At 45.6% G+C, this 23,983-nt stretch overlaps 1 protein-coding gene across 3 annotated transcripts in view; it reads left to right on the forward strand.

Moving 5' to 3' along the window:
- The window catches only part of eipr1 (EARP complex and GARP complex interacting protein 1), a 75,222-nt gene that overhangs the window by 31,060 nt on the left and 20,179 nt on the right, over positions 1 to 23,983 (forward strand). For all 3 annotated transcript variants that reach the window (XM_068339693.1, XM_068339695.1, XM_068339694.1), the window contains 2 exons: positions 3,737 to 3,836; positions 15,489 to 15,625. In XM_068339693.1, the coding sequence (XP_068195794.1) occupies positions 3,737 to 3,836; positions 15,489 to 15,625 (237 nt within the window). The remainder of the gene's footprint in view (positions 1 to 3,736; positions 3,837 to 15,488; positions 15,626 to 23,983) is intronic.

Below are 23,983 nucleotides of genomic sequence, written 5' to 3' on the forward strand. Positions count from 1 at the left end.
AAAGAACGACACCTGGGCGTGTTGTGGTAAAGAACGACGTCTGGGCGTGTTGTGGTAAAGAACGACGTCTGGGCGTGTTGTGGTAAAGAACGACATCTGGGCGTGTTGTGGTAAAGAACGACACCTGGGCGTGTTGTGGTAAAGAACGACATCTGGGCGTGTTGTGGTAAAGAACGACACCTGGGCGTGTTGTGGTAAAGAACGACATCTGGGCGTGTTGTGGTAAAGAACGACACCTGGGCGTGTTGCGGTAAAGAACACACTACATTTTGCAGCAAATCTGTAGAAATGTTCAGATACAGAAAGCTTTTCCCACTTTTTTAAAGATAGAGATGAGGCTTTTTCCAATCCTAAGTGTTTCTTCAGAAATCCTTGTGCAGGAGGGAGAGGCGTGTGCCAACGAGGAAATCATTAATGTTCTGGATGGATGTGGAGGAAGAGTTGTTCTTCACATTGTATTATTGTTGCCAGAAGCCCAAAGGCAGACGCTTCAGTGTGTTCACGTCTTGACGGTTTGGATGGAGGTACGGTTTGTGCTCCGCTGAGAGCTGGTCTGTGTGGTTTGTGAATAACTCAGAGAAGACGTCTACAAATGATGCTTTTTAACACATTATCACAAGTTCTCTGCTGAGGACGACTGTAGTTTTTCATGTTACAGTGTATTTTGAGTAAGATAACGCTGTGTTTCCTTTAATATATTCCGGTCCTGATGGAGGTGGTTATCAGCTGTTAGGATTCATGGTTTCCATGCATGTCAGGAACAACTGCCTCTCAGCATTTCAGGTGTGGCCAAAACTGACAGATAGTAGAATGACCCTGGGACAGGGTGTGTCCAGGTTCTATTACTGAAAGTAAAAAACACCAGGAAAACGTCCTTATTTAGAGATCACAAATGAACTTCAATTGTTTTCAATCACAGGACTGATCTAAAGAACATTTATTGACAGCAATTAAATTTGCAGAATCCCAAGTGTATGTTTCCTCATCTGTAACTAATTTACACAATTTAATTATCTAATAAACCCAATGGAAGTTCTTGCTGGTGTTTCTGCTAATGTACGTTCTATTTGAGTTAGTAAAACTGTGTGTTTTATGAGGATAACTTTGGGGTTTAGAGATGATACTGGACTGAATGTTTTATTGTAATGTTTCAGTCTTTTACCTAAATAGTTTTGATTCTGGTCCTCCATCATTACTTTTATTTTCCACATATTTTGCTTTAAGCCAATCAGACGACTGCCGTGAAGATCTGCCAGCTACAAAACAAAAAAACCCTGCAGTTGGCCAACACTACATGTCACCACGCTGAACACACTGCTTTATCTCAGCAGCCCTGCCTGCTGTTCTGAATGCAAGTGCAATGCATTCTGGGTTATATTCTCTCCCCACACTGGAGCTTCTACGGTGCAGCGAAGCTTCCCACCCACATTTCCTCTGAAAGCGATCCTCTGGGTGCCTCCGACTGAATGTCTGGCTACCTGATGATACATCAGATTGATAAGATGATGGTTTTGTCTCTGGTCTCCCTGATAAACTATGTCATTATGTCATTTATGTCAGTCCTTGAGTATATGTGTGAATAAATACAAATACATATATTTCTAAGTGTTAATCTGGAGAGGAAGCAGAGTCCCTGTGGAGTCCTATCTTTACTGTTACACATCTTTTGTGTGTAAAAGTTTTTGTCTCACATTCACTTGAGAAACGATCCGTGTGCATACAAATCCACTACCGCTGTTGTTTGTATGCCAGGGCCATAGATGGCGCTGCAACAGTTTGAACTATTGGAATCAACACAGAAGAAGATCCCAGTGGCTGACAGTCCATCCTTGTTTGGTTGTGTTCTGTCAGCAGCAGCTCAGACACCCTGTTGGGTGTGTCATTGTGTTTTTGGGGTTCCTTTTACATGACATGACATGTAAAACTTCCAAAGCGTCCCTCTCTGGAGCACACCCCCAAACATTTTGATTTCATTTCACAAAATCACACACAATGGCCCCACAGAGGAAACGTATTGTTCTCCATGACTTCAGGAGTGCTAACGGTCGTCCCCCAGCCCCCATAAACACCCCACCCACCGCTCGTAAACCGCTCCACCTTTTGTAAGACAACTATGCAAATTTGAAAGTTGGATTAACTTCAAGAGCGAGCCAAACTTTCCCCTCCCTCCCTTCGGCTGTCATTCCTTCTATCTGCCGTGAACACCCTCTGTGGAACTCTGACCTGTAGCCGCCTGCATTCACTAATAACAGTAAACATGTCATCAATAAAACCCTTGAATGATGGACTTTACACCTCTGTTGGTCTTTCGAGTTGTGAAGGTATCAAACATCAGTCCTCTAATCCAGATTAGATACACATCCTATGTTCTTCTGACCAGTCTCACTGAATCAACATGTAGATCTTTCCAGGCCTGAGTTGTGTTTAGCTCATTTCCAGGTCCAGGACCACACCTACGTGTTGCTTTAAAAGTCGACAGGAGTTGGCGTTAAAAGCGAGTGAGAACACTAGGGTTGTTCCTCATGTCGTGGTGTTTCTGTCTACATCTAGCCTCCACACTAAAACCAGCAGACAGAAGCAGGCGAGTGATCCAATCAACACGGAGGGAATGATAAAGCAGCAGGTTGTGCTCCGCTGTGCGGGTCTGCTTGGGTCTCTGGCTCTGGAGTAGAATACATATTTGGGTGTAGAGCGGTGAAGAATCTCAGACGTGGTGAGGAATCAGAGCTCCTCTGAAGGTAGTATTCAGGGAGGGATGAAAGCTAAGTGTGCAGTGGAAACAGGTGGTCTTCAGCACCAGGGGCCCAGACAGTACCCGTGGTGCTGACTGAATCAGGATCCTGGATCCTCCAGTAAACATTAACAACAGAACTCTGTTGTCTGTCTAGTAATCAGTGATGTCACCGACCCTGACCCAGATTATAGTGTAGCAGTCTTTTGAATGGAGATGGATTATAATCCTGAGTAGTTGATACGTCCTGCTGTGAATAAAGTGTGTATTCATCTGAAGGAAATCTCCATTACCTCCTGTTATGTTAACATGAATGATGAAATAATGACGCCCATCCTTTTTTGATTCTGAAATGAAGTCTGGCTGCACAATATTTTGTTGCATCACAACACGTTCATCTGCAACGGTCACATGATTCACACAACACACACTGTCAAGTGAAGGAATTCAGGTCATGATGCCACTAACAACTGTTTACGTGTACAGGAGGAACACGACGGGTTGGCGAAATACCACCGGTGTTTTTTCCTATTGAACTTTCAAAAAGAGCTGATCAGGGACTGAAGGCTGACGTGAAACCCTGATTGGTCTGAGAAAATCCTCTCTGTTCCCACAATCATCTTGTTTGAGCTCCGACGCAGAAATTCACTAACTCTTCCGTATTTTCAGAAGTGTTCTGTCACACCGTCTCTAAGTCTGGAACAGAAACCCCAGACCAGCGTCCACAGAACTTCTTCCACGTTTCTCTACACTTGCAAACGATGTAAATCAGATTCTGTGCTGTCTAGTCCAGTGGAGGAGTGTCTGGACGGAGACGGTCCGCTGGAGGATCTGGTGTTTCACTGGACTACAATGAAAAAATGACGTCTGGTTTAACTTCTAACATCCACAATGTGAACATTTTGCTATTGTTTCTTGTCAATACCTGGACCTGGTTTACAGGTGGTGTCAATCTGAACACCTGGATTCTAACTGACTGACTCTGGTTTGTGGTTTTCCTCCCAGTGTGCTCTGGGAGCCCCTGGGGGACGGCAAGCGTGTGATTTCACTGGCTGATAACCACGCACTGCTCTGGGACCTGCAGGAGAGCTCCACGCAGGCCACCGTAAGACACACACACACACACACACACTCACACACACACACACACACACACACACACACACTCACACACACACTCACACACACACACACACACACTCACACACACACACACACACACACACACACACACACACACACGCACACATCGTCTCTGTAATGACTGACAGCCCACTGACGACTGTCTGATCAGGCCTCTGTGTTATAATAACTTTAACAGTAATAACATGCTATTATTACTGTTAAGCTTCACAGACTTAAGGAGACAAAGAGAGTAACTGATGTAAAAATTAATTTTCTATTCCATAAAATTGCTCCATTACAAATGAAACATTCTTTATTTCAAATATTCTGAAAGTTCACCGACATTCTCCATAAACACACGTGGGGAAACAGATAATGTGTCCTGACTTCTGAAGAGGTCCTCTCAGACTCCAACAGTCTGAAGACCTGTGTTCCCCAAAGAGTGTGAGACGTCTGGCCGGCCCTCGTGTGTCCTTTATCCTTCAAGGTGACCATGGTGCTCACTGTGAGTTCCCCGTGTCCAACCTGCTGGCTGTGCAATTAAAACGCTCTTCATGTATTTAAAGACTCAATATAAGGCTGTGTGTGTGTGTGTGTGTGTGTGTGTGTGTGTGTGTGTGTGTGTGTGTGTGTGTGTGTGTGTGTTCTCAATAAGCTGACTGATGCAGAATTTCCAGTCACAGAGTGGAGGAATGCACACACACGGCTCTGAATTGATTATTTATGATTGGTTCACATTTGTACAGATCGGGGTCGAGTCACAATGATAGACTTGATTTTGGGTGATCAGGATCACAGGACCTGCAGTACTGCAGATGTTCACCAGGTGGGGCTGTTCGTTGTTTGTAGGCAGCTGTGAAGATGGACTTTTTACATACTTTCATATAACAGAAGAGCATTTGGTGTGAGAGAGAGACACACAGAGACACACTGGTGTGTGTGTGTGTGTGTGTGTGTGTGTGTGTGTGTGTGTGTGTGTGTGTGTGTGTGTGTGTGTGTGTGTGTGTGTGTGTGTGTGTGTGTTGTGTTGTTGTGTGTGATGGGCTAAGCTGAGGTTAGCCTACGTGATGATTATGTAGGTTTATTTTCTTTGTCCACTGATCGATCAGTTTGCTAACTGTTAGTGTGTTTGTATTGATGTCTTTGATTATGATTGAAGTTGGTTTAACATATTTCCATAGATGAAATTCAACATAGTGTCAAAAACCATTGTGTAAAGAAACGAAACCCTTGTCATGAGCTCAAAACCCAGCAAAGATGACAGGATGGAAGAAAAAAGGGATATCACTGTAAAATGAATTGAAGTGTTCAGAACCAACGGCCAGAAGGTAATAATGTGTTAAAAACACTGAAAGAGGGTGAAATTGTGTTTAATCAATTTATCAATACATTCATGTGATGTACATCTTCACCTTTAGCCTTTTTAACTGGGATCCTGTTGGAGGTTTTGAATTACACTAATGGTAAAAATACAAATACAATACTGTAAGATAAAGACAATTCATCACATGTAGTTTAGAATGTATTCAACATTCATCATAAATCAGTTATCATCAGCGTAAGTTCAAACCATGGAATTCCCAATAATGAAAATGACAGTAAACACAGAGCATGTCCTTCAAAGCGGCCGCGTTCAGCTTCGGTGTCCTCCGTACCCGTTTCATCAGGTCATCACCATCACCCGGAACGTTGTTAAGGACTCGGCGTGGATGTTGAGCACCCTCTGGCTTCTTCGGTCCAACTTGTCACACACCGTTACATTTGTGTTTAGACAGAGGCATGTCATGGGCCCATGTCAAGCTATAAACAAACACATGCTACCAAAAGAAGCAGACGTGATGGCGTGTTGCTGCTACTGGCTGTGGTAGGGATGCTGATTAGGAGTGCAGTATAATGTAAATCAGTGGGGAAAGCGTCATCAGCTGCGCCCCATCAACCGCCTCCTCTGCTTCATGGGGGACCAGATCCATCCATTCCCCCTCCTGCATCTCAGAAGAACAGTGTTTGGACCCAAAACATCTCATTCAGAGTTCCCTCACCACACCGTGAGGTTTTCATTCAGGCTCAAATAGCTCTTTGGCCTCTCAGTGGAAAAACTTTCACCTTGTGAAGTTGATTAAGCTAACATTATCAAGGTACACGGATGATTCTCTGAATCTGAAATGTGAAGCATCGTGTTTGAATGTTCATTTGTTTACTCCACGTCACGTCTCCAGTGGGTCTGTGTTCTCCTCAGAACACCAACAGGCAAACAGGTGTAAACCTGGAGTACTCCTACATTACAGCCCCCAGTAGGGTGTGTCTCTGTGGAGAACACAGACCTGGACTAACTCTAACCCTCACCCTGCTTTGACATTTGTAGATTTAAAAACTACATTTAATATACTGGGTGACGTGAAGTATAACATTTCAGATGTAGATCGCTCTATGGGTTGAAATGAAAGACGTACTTGGTGTCAGATTAAACATACATTTCCAGGATGGTATCCATTATGCTCAGTTTTGTGTTCCTGGGGAGTGTCTAGTTGGTTTGTGGTGAACCAGCTTTGGCAGAAGGAGAATAGAGAAATTAGATGTCAGATCCATGGAAGAAAGACATCAACAGAGTTTGTAATTAAGCATTTAAAATTCACTTGTCACTCGCTCTGATTAACGGGGCTCAACAAGCAGACATGCTGCTCACCCAGAAACGTTTAAATGAGCACAGATTAGATCTCTTTAAATAACATATAGGGACTGATGTGACTCAATAATTTGCTGCTAGTCTTCTTTTGGTCAACAGTTCCCCTGACCTCACAAAACACCTTTTGTTCAAAACTAAAATAATAATAATGTGCTACTTTGCACAGATTATGACATTTCATAGAAATGTGACCGAGAAGGTCAAAGCCTTAATTTAACTTGTACTGGGATATAGATGCTTGTTTAGCATCCGTGTTTTAGCGATGTTAGCTTCTTTGCTGGTACGTCCATGTCCGAGGCTTCATGTGATGACTGTAGTGTCGTCTGTCGAGGCTCTCTATCAGTTCTTCTGTTCCACCAGGGGTTTGCTCCTTAAACCTCTGAGATGTTTTGGAGGTAAACTCCATCCTGACGGGTTAGAGTTGGGGCAAATCTATTTAGGCTTGAGGAACTAATCCTAGTCATCACCTTGATTGTTTAGTTTGTCCCCCAGAGTAGACGTGACCATCACTCCGCCTCTAGTCCAGGGTCCCTTCTAGTCCGAGCAGATGTTTGTGTCTTCATCCGGTCAGAAACATGGACGACCGCTGTGCTCCGTTTACGACGTGAGGCTCCATCTTTACCTTCATCTTCATCTCTTTAGGACCAACAGCCACGCCTGGTGGACGGGGTCAGCGTCTACGCTGCAGAGGTCAAAGACCAAAGTGTTTGAGTTCATCTCCATTTCACCCACATCAACATGCGAACAAACACACTCCTCTAGACCTGAGGGGTGTGTGCAGGCTGCTCATGTGACCAGTGTGTGTCGGTCTGGGCTGTGTGTGTTTGTCTGCCTGCAGTCAAGTGTGTGTCTGTACGAGTGGGAGTGTGTGTGTGTCCGTGGAAGCGTGACCCCAGCTTAAGGTCGAGGAGGTCCATGGAGGCGTGGGTTTGTTGATTCTATCCACTGACACCCCCAGTGGACAACACCACCATTAAGTCACGTATCAGGGGGACGGAAGGATGGGCAAGAGGGAGCAGAGAGCCCTGGTGATCGGAACGATGGAGACTAGGAGGGGGGGGGGGACGGAGGCTTGATGAGGAGAGAGGGGATGAAAAAGAGAAGGAACTCTGTGTGTGTGTGTGTGTGTGTGTGTGTGTGTGTGTGTGTGTGTGCGTGCGTGCGCGCGCTACACGGAGCAATGTTCATTGTTTGAAGCGAGGTGTGTGTTCCTCATCAATTAGAAGAAAACATTCTGCTGCTTCACAGAACACCCTGTGTGCACATCTGTCTGTCTCTGTCTCTCTCTCTCTCTGTCTGTCTGTCTGTCTGTCTGTCTGTCTCTCTCTCTGTCTCTCTCTCTGTCTCTCTGTCTCTGTCTCTCTCTCTCTCTCTCTCTCTGTCTCTCTCTCTGTCTGTCTGTCTGTCTCTGGGTCTGGTAGAGTAACTTCATGGTGATGTGACTGATATCTTTGCATTAGTGCGTCCTGCGTCCTAAATGAATGTGTCCCCCAGTGTTGGCTGTACTGTCTTGTCGGGCTCTGATTGGGTTAGTGTACTAATGAAGCTGGGGACCTGGGCTGCATGCAGCTCAGGCTTTGCTCTGGCACCGTTAATGTAACTCCATAAAAGCAGTTTTCCCACCATTAATGGAGTGTTGTCAGGAGGATTCCAGGTTAATAAATGATCGGGTTGATAAATTAGTGCAGAATTGAAGGACAATCAACACGTAATAAAAAGTGGAGCCATGTTTCCTAGAGACTAGCTGAGGTCTTGTGTTGACTCTGATGTCTACTTTCCAACGCACCACTGAAGGCGTGTCTGAACGGTTCTGATATCACACATGTGTAATAAGGCCTTGTTCCCCTCTGGGCATTTGTTCAAGTTCATCCTGCACTAGAATGGAAGTTTTTCTTGTCTTCATCATCAAACATGGTAGATGTTACCAAAGAAGGTGGGTTCCAGCTCTGTCTCCTCTCCTCCAGCACAATGACCCCACCCCCAAGAACCTGCTCACCTGTGTAGCAGTCTGCTGCCTCCAGGTTCCTCCTCCTGGTCCTAACAGACAGCCACCTCCTAAGAAGAGACAACACCAGAGTGTGTGAGTGTGAGGCTGGACCAACGAGGGAGTGGGCAGCAGAAGAAAGTGACCGTGAACATGAATGGAGTGTAGAAACCGTCTGCAGCGCATGTCAATGTGGGCCTCTTGAAGCCAGGGGTAATGACAGGCGTGTGTCAGCTGACCCCTGAGGCAGCTTCACACGATGGAGGAAAGCCCCCGTGTTGTTTTCCATCCTGGAGACTCAAAGACGAGGCCCCCACACCTCCATGATAGCAGATGTCTGTGTAGGTTCTCTGTTGGATCTCCATGATAGACCACTGCCTGTGGAGGAGACAGTGGGTGGAGTCTGTCTCCGTTTCTCTGTTTAGCTGTTTGTTTGCAGGGCGTGTCAAAAACACTCTGCGTCGGCGCCACTGGTTGACACTAGGTCTGAAGAGGAGACCCGATTCTCTGATTTCATCTGACCCTGCTTCAGCTCTTCTTTCCTCCCCCTTCTTGTCTTCTTCCTCCATCTTTGTTCTCCTTCCTCTCACCACACACACACACACACACACACACACACACACACACCCTCGTTGGACTGCTCTCACTCTCTGCTCGCTCCGCCTCGTCTTCTCCAGCTGGAGTAATGAGAGTACCAGGGAGCTGTGGTGTGACGGGCCGATCGATGATCGCTGCTCCGACAGGAGAGACGGGGGATGGGGGGGTCAGAGGCTAGAGAATAAAGGAGAATGTGATGCTGGATTTTATTAATTATTATTTTTTTCATAGATTAAGTGGAATGTAAGTGTTTCCAAAGCCAGCCTCCTGAATTACTGGGATTCCATTTCAGCGCAGCCTGATGACGTGATAGACTCTAAAATCCAAATCCCTTGAAGTGTTGTGACTTTGACTAATTACCCCTTCATTGTTACCCTGTGAGTGTTGGTGGTGGGTTTGATAAATATGCAATGACAAGCATGTCATCTTTTGAAAAGACTTAAATGTTGTAATTGAACCTGACGGCCCTCAGCCCAACCGCTCTCATTTTGGGTGATGTTTAGTCAGTGGAGCCTTTTTCTGGTGAAATTCAGACGACATTAAACTGATTGGACCCACACCCACCCACCTTCCACTACTCCCCAGTCTGAAAGTCTCCTCTTCACATCTTCAACCTGACCTGATCCACTGGTGACTGGGTGACCTCCAGTATAGATCCTCACCACAGGACCAGCGAGAGCCTGGGATCAGTGGATCTGCTGACTAAGCAGTAGATACCTGAGCAGGTGCTTGATGTTGATCCCACCCCCCACACAGAAGGAATATAACTGTAAGGTCACAGAACAGAGAACACAGTAATCAGTGTTTATATGTTCATACACTCCAAAAAAAAGTCTACCTGTGTTCAGCCTGTTTCTGAACTGGTACGTGTCCGACTGGTTCAGCGTTTCATTCAGGTCAGCTGTTTGTCCACTGGTATCTAAGTTAGAAACTAATAACCGTGGCTTTAAAGCTGGTACTGGAAATGTCTGGATAGATGTTCTTCTTGCGTCTGAGCAGAAAGTTGGGTTCCATTTCTCAGAAATCTTTGAACTTTATCGTGGAACTTTCATGTTGTGATATTTACGACGTCTACTCTGGCGCCACACGGTGGACACTGTGTGTGCATGTTCACAAACCTGTAAAAAAGAATTCACAGTTCTCTTTTAAAATTTATTTCAGAAACTTAGATTCATATTATCAATTTAGGTACAAATAAATCAGTGACATTAGTTACCTAAAACATGTTTCATTATCAGTCCTCTGGTAAGGAACCGTCTGTAAGTCTAAACTAGCCCCGCCCTGTCAGGAAGTGGATGTGGTTTGTTTGGTCTGGGGGGGCTGCAAAGGCTTTTTTCTGTTGATAAACCATTAAACACTGAATTTACTATAATAGGGTACTCTTGACATTTTTATAATTTAATATTGTAATGCTGTCATTGTGTGTGGTAGAGGACTGTCATTTAGCAATATGTTTTTGTTTTGTTTTGTTTTTACAGGCGGTCCAGCTCTATGGGAATGTTACACACATGAACTCATAATGTTTATGTGATCAGATTGTCAAAAACTGTTATTAATGTAGAATATGAATGTATGTCTCCAGTGATTGGTTCACACTTCCTGTTGGATGTCAGGACAGTACGTTACCTGAGTCTACTCAATATTACATTACTACAGTGCACAACAGTACACAAGTCTACACAAGAGTACATTCAGTCTACACAAGAGTACATTCAGTCTACACAAGAGTATATTCAGTCTACACAAGAGTATATTCAGTCTACACAAGAGTACATTCAGTCTATACAAGAGTACATTCAGTCACACAAGAGTACATTCAGTCTACACAAGAGTACATTCAGTCTACACAAGAGTACATTCAGTCTACACAAGAGTGCATTCAGTCACACAAGAGTACATTCAGTCTATACAAGAGTACATTCAGTCACACAAGAGTACATTCAGTCTACACAAGAGTACATTCAGTCTACACAAGAGTGCATTCAGTCACACAAGAGTACATTCAGTCTATACAAGAGTACATTCAGTCTATACAAGAGTACATTCAGTCTATACAAGAGTAAATTCAGTCTACAAAAGAGTACATTCAGTCTACACAAGAGTACATTCAGTCTACACAAGAGTACATTCAGTCACACAAGAGTACATTCAGTCTACACAAGAGTATATTCAGTCTACACAAGAGTACATTCAGTCTACACAAGAGTACATTCAGTCTTCTTTTCCTTTCGGCTTTTCCCTTCAGGGGTCGCCACAGCGAATCAATTTCCTCCATCTAGCCCTGTCCTTTGAATCCTCTTCTCTCACACCAACTACCTTCATGTCTTCCCTCATTACATCCATAAACCTCCTCTTTGGTCTTCCTCTAGGCCTCCTGCCTGGCAGTTCAAAACTCAGCATCCTTCTACCAATATATTCACTATCTCTCCTCTGGACATGTCCAAACCATCTCAGTCTGGCCTCTCTGACTTTATCTCCAAGACCTCTAACATGTGCTGTCCCTCTGATGTACTCATTCCTGATCCTATCCATCCTGGTCACTCCCAGAGAGAACCTCAGCATCTTCATCTCTGCTACCTCCAGCTCTGTCTCCTGTCTTTTCCTCAGGGACACTGTCTCTAGACCAAACAACATCGCCGGTCTCACCACAGTTTTGTACACCTTTCCTTTCATTTTAGCTGAAACTCTTCTATCACACATCACACCTGACACTTTTCTCCACCCGTTCCATCCTGCCTGGACACGCTTCTTCACCTCTTTTCGACACTCGCCATTGCTCTGGACTGTTGAGCCTAAGTACTTCAGATCCTCCACCTTCTTGATCTCTTCTCCCTCTAGCCTCACTCTTCCACTTGGGTTCCTCTCATTCACACACATGTACTCTGTCTTACTGCGGCTAACCTTCATTCCTCTCCTTTCCAGGACAAACCTCCACCTCTCTAGCTTCTCCTCCACCTGTTCCCTGCTCTCACTGCAGATCACAATGTCATCTGCAAACATCATAGTCTATGGAGATTCCTGTCTAACCTCGTCTGTCAGCCTGTACATCACCATAGCAACAAGAAGGGGCTCAGAGCTGATCCCTGATGCAGTCCCACCTCCACCTTGAACTCCTCTGTCACACCTACAGCACACCTCACCACTGTCTTACAGTCCTCATACATGTCCTGCACCGCTCTAACATACTTCTCTGCCACTCCAGACTTCCTCATACAATACCACAGTTCCTCTCTGGACACCCTGTCATAAGCTTTCTCCAGATCTACAAAAACACAATGCAGCTCCCTCTGGCCTTCTCTGTACTTCTCTATCAACATCCTCAAAGCAAATACTGCATCTGTAGTACTCTTTTTTGGCATGAAACCATACTGCTGCTCACAAATGTTCACTTCTGCCCTTAGTCTAGCTTCCACTACTCTCTCCCATAACTTCATTGTATGGCTCATCAGCTTTATCCCTCTGTAGTTGCCACAACTCTGCACATCTCCCTTGTTCTTAAAAATGGGCACCAGCACACTTCTCCTCCATTCCTCAGGCATCTTCTCACTATCTAAGATCCTGTTGAACAACCCAGTCAGAAACTCTACCGCCACCTCTCCTAGACACTTCCATACCTCTACAGGTATATCATCAGGACCGACTGCCTTTCCACTCTTCATCCTCTTCAATGCCCTCCTCACTTCATCCTGACTAATCTTTGCTACATCCTGGTCCACAACAGTCACCTCTTCTAGTCTTTGTTCATTTTCCACGTTCATCAACTCTTCAAAGTACTCTTTCCATCTTCCCATCACACTACTGGCACCTGTCAATAGACTTCCATCCCTATCCTTAATCACCCTAACCTGCTGCACGTCCTTCCCATCTCTATCTCTCTGTCTTGCCAACCGGTATAGATCAGTCTCTCCCTCCTTACTGTCCAACCTAGCATACAAGTCATCATAAGCTTCTTGTTTGGCCTTTGCTACCTCTACCTTCACCTTACGCTGCATCTCCCTGTACTCCTGTCTACTCTCCTCAGTCCTCTCAGTGTCCCACTTCCTCTTGGCTAACCTCTTTCTCTGTATACACTCCTGTACCTCCTCATTCCACCACCAAGTCTCCTTATCTACTTTCCTTCCAGATGACACACCAAGTACTCTCCTACCTGTCTCCCTGATCACATTAGCTGTAGTTGTCCAGTCATCTGGAAGCACCTCCTGACCACCCAGAGCCTGTCTTAACTCCTTCCTAAAAGTCATGCAACACTCTTCCTTTTTCAGCTTCCACCATTTTGTCTTCTGCTCTGCCTTTGCCCTCTTCATCTTCCTCACCACCAGAGTCATCCTACACACCACCATCCTATGCTGTTTGGCTACACTCTCACCTACCACTACTTTGCAGTCACTGATCTCTTTCAGGTTACACCGTCTACACAAGATGTAGTCTACCTGTGTGCTCCTACCGCCACTCTTATAGGTTACCCTATGTTCCTGCCTCTTCTGGAAGAAAGTATTCACTACAGCCATTTCCATCCTTTTTGCAAAGTCAACTACCATCTGTCCTTCTGCGTTCCTCTCCTGGATACCAAACCTGCCCATCACCTCCTCATCACCTCTGTTTCCTTTACCAACATGTCCATTGAAGTCTGCTCCAATGACAACTCTCTCACTTCTAGGCATGCTCTGCATCACTTCATCAAGGTCCGACCAGAATTTCTCCTTCTCCTCCATCTCACATCCCACCTGTGGAGCATACCCGCTAACAACATTGAACATCACACCTTCTATTTCTAGCTTCAGACTCATCACTCTATCTGACACTCTTTTTACCTCCAGGACATTCCTAACAAACTCCTCCTTCAAGATAACTCCTACTCCATTTCTCTTCCCATCTACACCATGATAGAACAACTTAAACCCTGCTCCTAAACTTCTAGCCTTGCTACCTTTCCACCTGGTCTCCTGGACACACAGTATGTCTACCTTCCTCCTCTGCATCATGTCAACCAACTCTCTACCTTTTCCTGTCATAGTTCCAACATTCAACGTCCCTACTCTCAGTCCTATACTCTTGGTGTTCCTCTTCTCTCTCTTCCTACGAACACACTTTCCTCCTCTCCTTCTTCGACCAACAGTAATCCAATTTCCACCGGCGCCCTGTAGGTCAACAGCGCCGATGGCGGTCGTTGTTAACCCGGGCCTCGACCGATCCGGTATGGAAGTCATAGGTTTGATTCGCATGTTTGATTTGGCAAAAGTTTTACGCCGGATGCCCTTCCTGACGCAACCCTCTGTATTTATCCGGGCTTGGGACCGGCACAATAAGACACTGGCTTGTGTCCTCTTGCGGCTACATTGTATATTCAGTCTACACAAGAGTAAATTCAGTCTACACAAGAGTACATTCAGTCTACACAAGAGTAAAGTCAGTCTTCACAAGATTACATTCAGTCTACACAAGAGTACATTCAGTCTATACAAGAGTAAATTCAGTCTACACAAGAGTACATTGTCTACACAAGAGTACATTCAGTCTATACAAGAGTACATTCAGTCTACACAAGAGTACATTCAGTCTACATAAAGAGTAAATTCAGTCTACACAAGAGTACATTCAGTCTACACAAGAGTACATTCAGTCTACACAAGAGTACATTCAGTCTACACAAGATTACATTCAGTCTACACAAGACTACATTCAGTCTACACAAGAGTACATTCAGTCTACACAAGAGTACATTTTCTACACAAGAGTACATTCAGTCTACACAAGAGTATATTCAGTCTATACAAGAGTAAATCCAGTCTATACAAGAGTAAATTCAGTCTACACAAGAGTACATTCAGTCTACACAAGAGTACATTCAGTCTACACAAGAGTACATTCAGTCTACACAAGAGTACATTCAGTCTACACAAGAGTACATTCAGTCTACACAGCAGTACATCACTGGACTCTACACAACAGAACAACACAGTACGACACCACAGTGGACATGGGTGGCTGCTCAGCTTAGTGGCTGCAGACGCTTTACGTCACGTTTCCCTGCTGCACCCGTGAAACACGCATCACATAACGCAGTTAGTGCACCACCAATGCACCATCCTTTGTGAACACTGTGCAAGGAGCACCTCTGAAATCCTGCTGACCACCAAGGCCTCAAAATATGGTCCTCAGGACGACGACTATGTCTAGAACTGATGCTAAAACCAGTGCTAGATTCAAACTTTAGTGCTAGATTAACACAAGTCATCCTGAACAGCAGGGGAGGAACTGTAATAAAACCTGCTGGTGGAATGCAGTGTGAATGAACCCGTCACAGCCATCGGGATGGAGTTCACGTCCGTGCCCTCAGATGGTAATGAAGGTGGTTCTATCCTCTGCAGATCTCCAGCACTGCCACTCTGGATGGCAAAGGTCAGCTGAAGTTCACCTCGGGCAAGTGGAGCCCCCACCACAACTGCAGCCAGCTCGCCACGGCGAATGACACCGCCATACGGGGCTGGGACCTTCGCACCATGAGGTGAGGCTCGTGAAAGTGGAACAGCCTACAGACAAGAGATTTAGGAGTTTTATTGTGTCCAACGTCTACCCTCACTCCTACATCAGCTGGGCTTTTACCATCCATACACCCATCCATCCATACATCCATCCATCAGTCTGATCCTATCCCAGCCTGCTAAGGCAAAGGGGGGGAGGGGGTAATGTCATTGCTTTGATAATTTTGGGGTGAAATTTGATGAAATACAGATATTTGACATGATGAAACCACATGTTTCATATTATTGTGACAGTTAAGGATAATGAAGGACAAAACCTGAGAATTCCTCCTTTAAAAGCAGACGTGCCTGGGTAATACACTCCATTTGGTGTTTTTACACTGCAAATTAAAACATTTCACGCATGTGACATGAAACCAGTTCAATGTTTTTATCCTGCATTAATGTCTGCCTAAAGAGAGTCATGGTAGTTGAACTCCAAGGACTTCAGCGTGTTTGCATGTCGATGTCCACACGTGTTGGTGAGTTTCCCCTCAATCCAGATGCACAGGTGTCACGTGTAAATGTCATCTGCCCTAAAACCACCTGTTGAGCCTGAACAGTTGGTCAACATAAACACTGACTTTAGTCCTGTGTACCTCATTAGACAGCAGAAGACCAGAAGGGTGCCACTTGTCGCTATGGAAACTAGCTTTAATTGATGAAATGTGGAAATTTGCTATTGATAAAAACACGTTCCCTTTAGTTCATCTTTAGTTTTTCTTTCACTATTTTAAAACTGATATTTGATGACATTTTACCTCTGATTCACCCTGTAAATATAGTAGATGTAGTCTGAAGTGCCTGGACACCTCATGCATCCAGAAGGTCTCTGTGGTGACCACATGACCTTCTCTACCATTGAAGATGTGACATTAGTCGTTATCATAATGGTAATAACGTCACTGTAGCGAAACATGAATGACTGGTGGTCCCCAGCTGATGACCCCGTTAGGCCCAAGGTGTTCAGGGTGCACAAGCATTCCAAAGGCGTCGGAGGAGGCGTGTCAGGCAGAAATGCCCGGCAGGAATATCACCAATCATGTACTTCCAATTTGACAATAATTAACCCTGTCAGTGAAGATGATCTTAGGGCAGAGTGGGTGTGGTTGTTACTGTCAGGGTAATCCTGGACCCGTACCGTCTTCTGGACCAGGTTCAAACTCTAATCACCAGTTTGGCTCCACCCCCCACCTCCACATTTCACTGAAATCCATTCAAAGGGACACAAACACAAACCAACAAATGAGTTTTCCTACAAAACAGGAACAAATTAGCCAGCTGGAGATGAAATGTCTTCAGGAATCGATCATGTAATTGATCGGTATGAGCTATACATCAATGCAGACGGTTTAGTAGTCGTATCAATGTTACTGTGGGAATGTTTCCTGATTAACAAACAGAACAGTTTATTTGTAGCCCAACAAGTACTCTTAATCCTCAGTCCGTTCAAACACGTGTACCCAATAGCACACAGTGAGTCCTAGATGATCAGGATGTAAACGTCTCTACTGCTTCTGTCTGTCATTGGTCATGAAGAACATTCTGATAATAAGTGTCGTGTTCACAATCCACACGTCTGTCACACGCTCCCGTTGTCTGCTGCGCTCCCAGTTTGATTCCTCCACATTTCCTCTTGGTGCCTGTGCACAGAGTCAGTATGAACACATGAACAGTATGAACACATGAACAGTATGAACATATGTACAGTATGAACACATGAACAGTATGAACACATGAAAAGTATAAACATATTAACAGTATGAACATATGAACAGTATGAACATATGAACAGTATGAATACATGAACAGTATGAACACATGAACAGTATGAACATATTAGCAGTATAAACATATGAACAGTATGAACATGTGTACAGTATGAACACATGATCAGTATGAACATATTAACAGTATGGACACATGAATAGTATGAACACATGTACAGTATGAACATATGTACAGTATGAACACATGAACACTATGAACAATATGAACATATGTACAGTATGAACACATGATCAGTATGAACATATGAACAGTATGAACACATGAACAGTATGAACATATTAACAGTATGAACATATTAACAGTATGAACACATGAACAGTATGAAAAGATTAACATTATGAACATATGAACAGTAGGAACATATTAACAGTATGAACACATGAACAGTATGAACACATGAACAGTATGAACATATTAACAGTATGAACACATGAACAGTATTAAAATATTAACAGTATGAACATATTAACAGTATGAACATACGAACAGTATGAACACATGAACAGTATGAACATATTAACAGTATGAACACATGAACAGTATTAAAATATTAACAGTATGAACATAAGAACAGCATGAACACATGAACATTATGAACACATGAACATATGAACAGTATGAACATATTAACAGTATGAACAGTATGAACACATGAACAGTATAAACATATGAACAGCATGAACATATTAACAGTATGAACACATGAACATATGAACAGTATGAACACATGAACATATTAACAGTATGAACACATGAACATATTAACAGTATGAACACATGAACATATTAACAGTATGAACACATGAACATATGAACAGGAACTCCACACACTCTGAATACCTTGTGCCTCCTACAGAGTATTTCTGTTCACGTCTGTAACAAAGACCATTATTGTCGTTCAGCTCAGTGACACGGTGGGTAACACCACACCACACCGCAAGAAGGTCCGGAGTTCAGATCTGCCTGGGAACTCTTCCTGTGTGGGGTCTAGGGTTAGGATTAGGGGTTAGGGTTAGGGGTTGGGATTATGGGTTAGGGTTAGGGGTTGGGATTATGGGTTAGGGGTTACGGTTAGGTGTTAAGGTCAGGAGTTGGGATTAGGGTTAGGGGTTCAGGTTAGGATTGGGGTTAGGGTTTAGGATTATGGGTTAGGGGTCACGGTTAGGTGTTAAAGTTAGGAGTTGGGGTTAGGGTTAGGGGTTAGGGTTAGGGGTTCAGGTTAGGATTGGGGTTAGGGGTTAGGATTATGGGTTAGGGGTTAGGATTATGGGTTAGGATTAGGGTTAGGGGTTACCATTAGGTGTTAGGGTTAGGGGTTCGGGTTAGGATCAGGGGTTAGGGTTTAGGCATTAGGGTTAGGATTAGGGTTCGGGTTAGGATTAGAGTTAACCAGGTTCTCTAGCGTTCTGCCACCACCATGCAGGTGAACTGGTGACCCTAAACCCCCCAGAGGCAGGGGTGTGATGTGATTGGTTGCTTATCTTTCATGTGAGTGAGGTCAGCGTCTGTCCACACGTCAGCCCGGTGAGCTTTCTGTCTGTCACCATCGTGTCACCAGTGCTTCAGACGTGGACTGAGAGAGGCTGTAGTCAGACGAGCATCAGGAGAGGAGATGAATCGGTGACATCACTCCCATCAGCCCAGTAACAAATTACAGAGTTCCTGCACGCTCCGGTTTGGCCGCTCTCCTCCCACTGAGCTATTTTGAAAGATGCAACAGTGTTGATTTGGCTGTCGGTACAAAGGGAAGGAGGGGGCGTCAGCACAGGGCTTGTTAGCAGAGACGTTGTCTCATCTCCAATATCACAGCGTGATGATATCTCACGCGCTATTCTCATTTCCCTCAAATCATGCTAAGAAACTGTAAAATATGTGTTAGAATTTATCATAAAGGTTGAAAACCTTCTGCAGGACGGCTTCTGGTTAATGTCAGTCAGAGACCTACGGAACATGATTCTTCATGTTAGTGGTTGTTTGCATATGTCGGTCATGGTAACGTGAATAAACTTTATTTATATAACGCTTTTCAGTTGAGGAGGTGCGTCACATGACGATAGAAGCCCACAGGTAGAGCAGAGGCTAAATAAAGATCCATCCCTTCAGACACACACTGGAGCAGCATGTAGATTATTGGGGTACATGTGTCTGCACCACACCCCGATATATTAACACCAGGAATACATTATTTGACATCATAATGGATTCATTTTAACTCCACGTAGACGAGAGGGTGTCATATTTGTGCTGGTTCTCAGAAGAAACTTCCAGTGGATTTGAATTAATTAATAATAGTTTCACAGGAACGATGGTGAACGATCCAGTAGTGATCTGGAGAGTTCTAAGACAACGTCCTGGATTGGCTCGTCCCCCGAGTCCAATGGTGTCCATGGAGAAGCAGACAGAAACAGCCAGAACATAGTGAGCTACAGGAAAATCCCCTGGACGAGACCGTAGATCAAAATGAAATGATTGATGTTGACGATTTATTCCAATAAATGGATCACGTTGGAATATCTTCAGACATTTTCATTTTTGGATACAACTTGACTAAAACCAGAACTCCTGGATTCTTGTTGTTCATCCATCGAGTAACGAAGGGACTAAATCACTGGAGCGTCTGTTCCTTCAAAGTAAGACTGAACAAAGGCAGCAGCCAAGGACAGTGTGTGTGTGTGTGTGTGTGTGTGTGTGTGTGTGTGTGTGTGTGTGTGTGTGTGTGTGTGTGTGTGTGTGTGTCCAGCTGTGTGATGGCAGCTTCTCAACACGCTCCACTGCCTCCTTAGATGACCTCAGAGGTGTCCTCACACACACATACACACACACACACACACACACACACACACATCCATGTCCTTTCCTCCTGCCCCCCCCTGCCCGGGGCCTGTCACCCCCTCTGCCAGCCCAATCATGGCTGCCCTGCTCTGGATGGAGGACGGGTAGGACAGCCCCCGTGGTGATCTAACACCCTGGAGAGCAGCGCGGCGTCGCTGCGTCACGCCGTGTAACGGTTCTGAGACATAACACTGTTATAAAACATGTATGTGTGCCGTTCTGCTTTGTACTGATGTAATATGCAGCTTTATGTAGATTACTGAACGCTCCACTCCCATTTGTGGGACAGGAAGGGGTTCAGCTGTAGATTATTTTTCAGGGTACCGTTACTGTTTCATTATTCAGAGCAGAGCCCCACCAGGATGCTGCTGCGTTTCTCTTTCACTAATGCACATTTATTGGACAAAGTTCACTCGGGTCGTGGGTCTGGTGCCTGTTTTAAAACCTCCACGAGGAGCATTATGTGTGTATGTGTGTGTGTGTGTGTGTGTGTGTGTGTGTGTGTGTGTGTGTGTGTGTGTGTGTGTGTGTGTGTGTGTGTGTGTGTGTGTGTGTGTGTGTGTGTGTGTGTGTGTGTGTGTGTGTGTGTGTGTGTGTGTGTGTGTGTGTGTGTGTGTGTGTGTGTGTGTGTGTGTGTGTGTGTGTGTGTGTGTGTGTGTGTGACCAGGAGCTAATGTTGGATGATGTCAGTATTGGGTTTTAGCTTTAGCTACAAATGTATTGGGGGAACTTTGACTTGGTTGCTCTGGCTTTACTTTTCAGAATTCCACTGAAGACAGAGCTCCAGGGTGAATCGTGTTTGTTAGTATTAAACAGTAACCGTTTTTATCTGTTTCTATCTGTTATACGTAAAGGAGATGAGAATTAGACATCGTCCATTAACTGGTTACATTGTTGTTCGTAAAACGCTGGAAACAGCTCTGGAGCCCTTCCTGAGTGTGATCCTCCTCACTCTCATTGGATTTCTTTGCTCCGTTCTGATTGAAATCAGTCATTTTTATGACCCGGCTAGAAGAAGATCAAACAGACAAACCAGTAAATCAGTAAACCTTCACAGCAGAGCAAAACTTCATGTTCACGTAAAATGTGTGTGTGTGAGATATTATAAAGGTGTCACTGGAGAATAATGGTGTTAAATTCTGATTCCAGGTGTGTGTGGTGGAGGTGTTTGGTGAGTCAGGGTCTCTGGATTATTGTGATGATGGATTAGACTCATCCTGCCTGGACTCTTCTTTTTCCCGTGACACAGTGAACGCCACCAGAACGCCCCCCCTTCACCTCCAGTCAGGGTTTCATTGATGTCAGCAGCTCTTCAGTTCATTTCTTACACTTTATTTATTTTTGCTTTTGTTTCAAATTGTTCCATAGTTCAAAAACAAATGTTTGTGAAGAAGTGATGGCTGATAAATCAGGACATCATGGAGGACCCATGCAGATCAGCTGTCGTGGTCACAGGAGTCCGTTACTCTACGTAGAGGCAGAGACGGTTCAATCCGTGAGGATGTCTTCATCCAGACAGGAGGCAGAAACGCTGTTGGTTCAGGACCGACTGTGTTTCATCCAGACCTCGAATAACATTAGGCAGCCTGACACGCGTGTAGTACCAGCAGAGGTGTGTGTGTGTGTGTGTGTGTGTGTGTGTGTGTGTGTGTGTGCGTGCGTGCGTGTGTGCGTGCGTGCGTGCGTGCGTGCGTGTGTGTGTGTGTGACGCCTGTCACTGCAGATGTTCTTCTGCTGACCAACAGTCCACAGTGAGGGGCCACACACACACACACACACACACACACACACACACACACACTGAGCTGTGTAATAGCTGTCAGGCCAGCGGCCATCCACACACACTGCAGGGTGCATACTGACGAGCAGCACGGCGACGCAGAGAAGCACCGCCTCCCTGCCCCCCGCCCCCCCGAGCACCGGGAGCAGATATGGGAAGAGTGAGAGCATAAAAGAGGGGAAATGATTGATGGTGGTGCTATTTGCTCCTTCATGGTCGGGGTTAAGAGTCAGCTGTCTGTGGGTACAGAGACACGTGTCAGACGGCCTCCCGTCCACAGACAGCAGTCGCCCCCATTAGCGTGACCCCAACCCCCCAGAAGCCTTTGGATGTGTCGGTCGGTCGTGATGGAGGGGTCAGCCGTGTTATAAGAGAATATGTCCATGAACTAGCCAATAAGGTGTGTCGGATAAACGTAGTAAAATAAAACAAAACAGCATTAAAAGTGTTTAATGTAATAATAAACGTTAATCCAGTTCGTTCAAGACGTTATTATCAGCGTCACGTGACCTCACAGGTTTGGTTCCTGTTGGTTCTGCGAGCCTGGGAGTTTCAGTTTAGCTGGAGCGGCCCCTTTAAGAAGGTCGTCATGTGACCCAGGCCGGAGCAGCCCCTTTAAGAAGGTAGTCACGTGACTCAGGCCGGAGCGGCCCCTTTAAGACGGTAGTCACGTGACTCAGGCCGGAGCGGCTCCTTTAAGACGGTAGTCACGTGACCGAGGCCGGAGCGGCCCCTTTAAGAAGGTCGTCATGTGACCCAGGCCGGAGCGGCCCCTTTAAGAAGGTCGTCATGTGACCGAGGCCGGAGCGGCCCCTTTAAGAAGGTCGTCATGTGACCGAGGCCGGAGCGGCCCCTTTAAGAAGGTCGTCATGTGACCGAGGCCGGAGCGGCCCCTTTAAGAAGGTAGTCATGTGACCGAGGCCGGAGCGGCTCCTTTAAGACGGTCGTCATGTGACCCAGGCCGGAGCGGCCCCTTTAAGAAGGTCGTCATGTGACCGAGGCCGGAGCGGCCCCTTTAAGAAGGTCGTCATGTGACCGAGGCCGGAGCGGCCCCTTTAAGAAGGTCGTCATGTGACCGAGGCCGGAGCGGCCCCTTTAAGAAGGTCGTCATGTGACCGAGGCCGGAGCGGCCCCTTTAAGAAGGTCGTCATGTGACCGAGGCCGGAGCGGCCCCTTTAAGAAGGTCGTCATGTGACCCAGGCCGGAGCGGCCCCTTTAAGAAGGTCGTCATGTGACCCAGGCCAGCATCTCCACCAGCCTCAGAGGGACTCAGACGTGTGGAGGAGAATCCATCATTCAGAACCAGATCAGGAACCATTTCTAACTGTTCAGACGTTGAGGGACAGAATCCAGATCAACACCTCCTCAGTTACCGTTCAGACGGGTCACAGGTCTACCAGGCACCGATTTACTGCTTTGTCAAATGAAATGTATCTGTGTCTGAATCCAGAGAGAGATTTTGTTTTCTTGGGGGGGTTAATGGTACAATAGAAAAAATAAACAGACTTCAGACTGGAAGAAGCTTCAGACTGGGGGGGCACAGAATCCGACAACGGAACAACAAAACCACCCTTAGTGGGAGAAAACAGAAAGACTGAACCACCAGTCCCCCCACCAGTCCCCCCACCAGTCCCCCCACCAGTCCCCCCACCAGTCCCCCCACCAGTCCCCTCACCAGTCCCCCCACCAGTCCCCCCACCAGTCCCCTCACCAGTCCCCTCACCAGTCCCCCCACCAGTCCCCCCACCAGTCCCCCCACCATCGAACACGTCAGCTGACAACTTCATGGGAGACTGTGACAGAAGAATGCAGGAAGGTTAGAGAGACTCATCATCCGTCCGTCATCCATCATCCATCCATCATCCATCCATCATCCATCCATCATCCATCCATCATCCATCCATCATCCGTCCATCATCCATCCATCATCCGTCCATCA

This window comes from Antennarius striatus, chromosome 17, assembly GCF_040054535.1.
Source record: "Antennarius striatus isolate MH-2024 chromosome 17, ASM4005453v1, whole genome shotgun sequence".
Lineage (NCBI taxonomy): Eukaryota > Metazoa > Chordata > Actinopteri > Lophiiformes > Antennariidae > Antennarius > Antennarius striatus.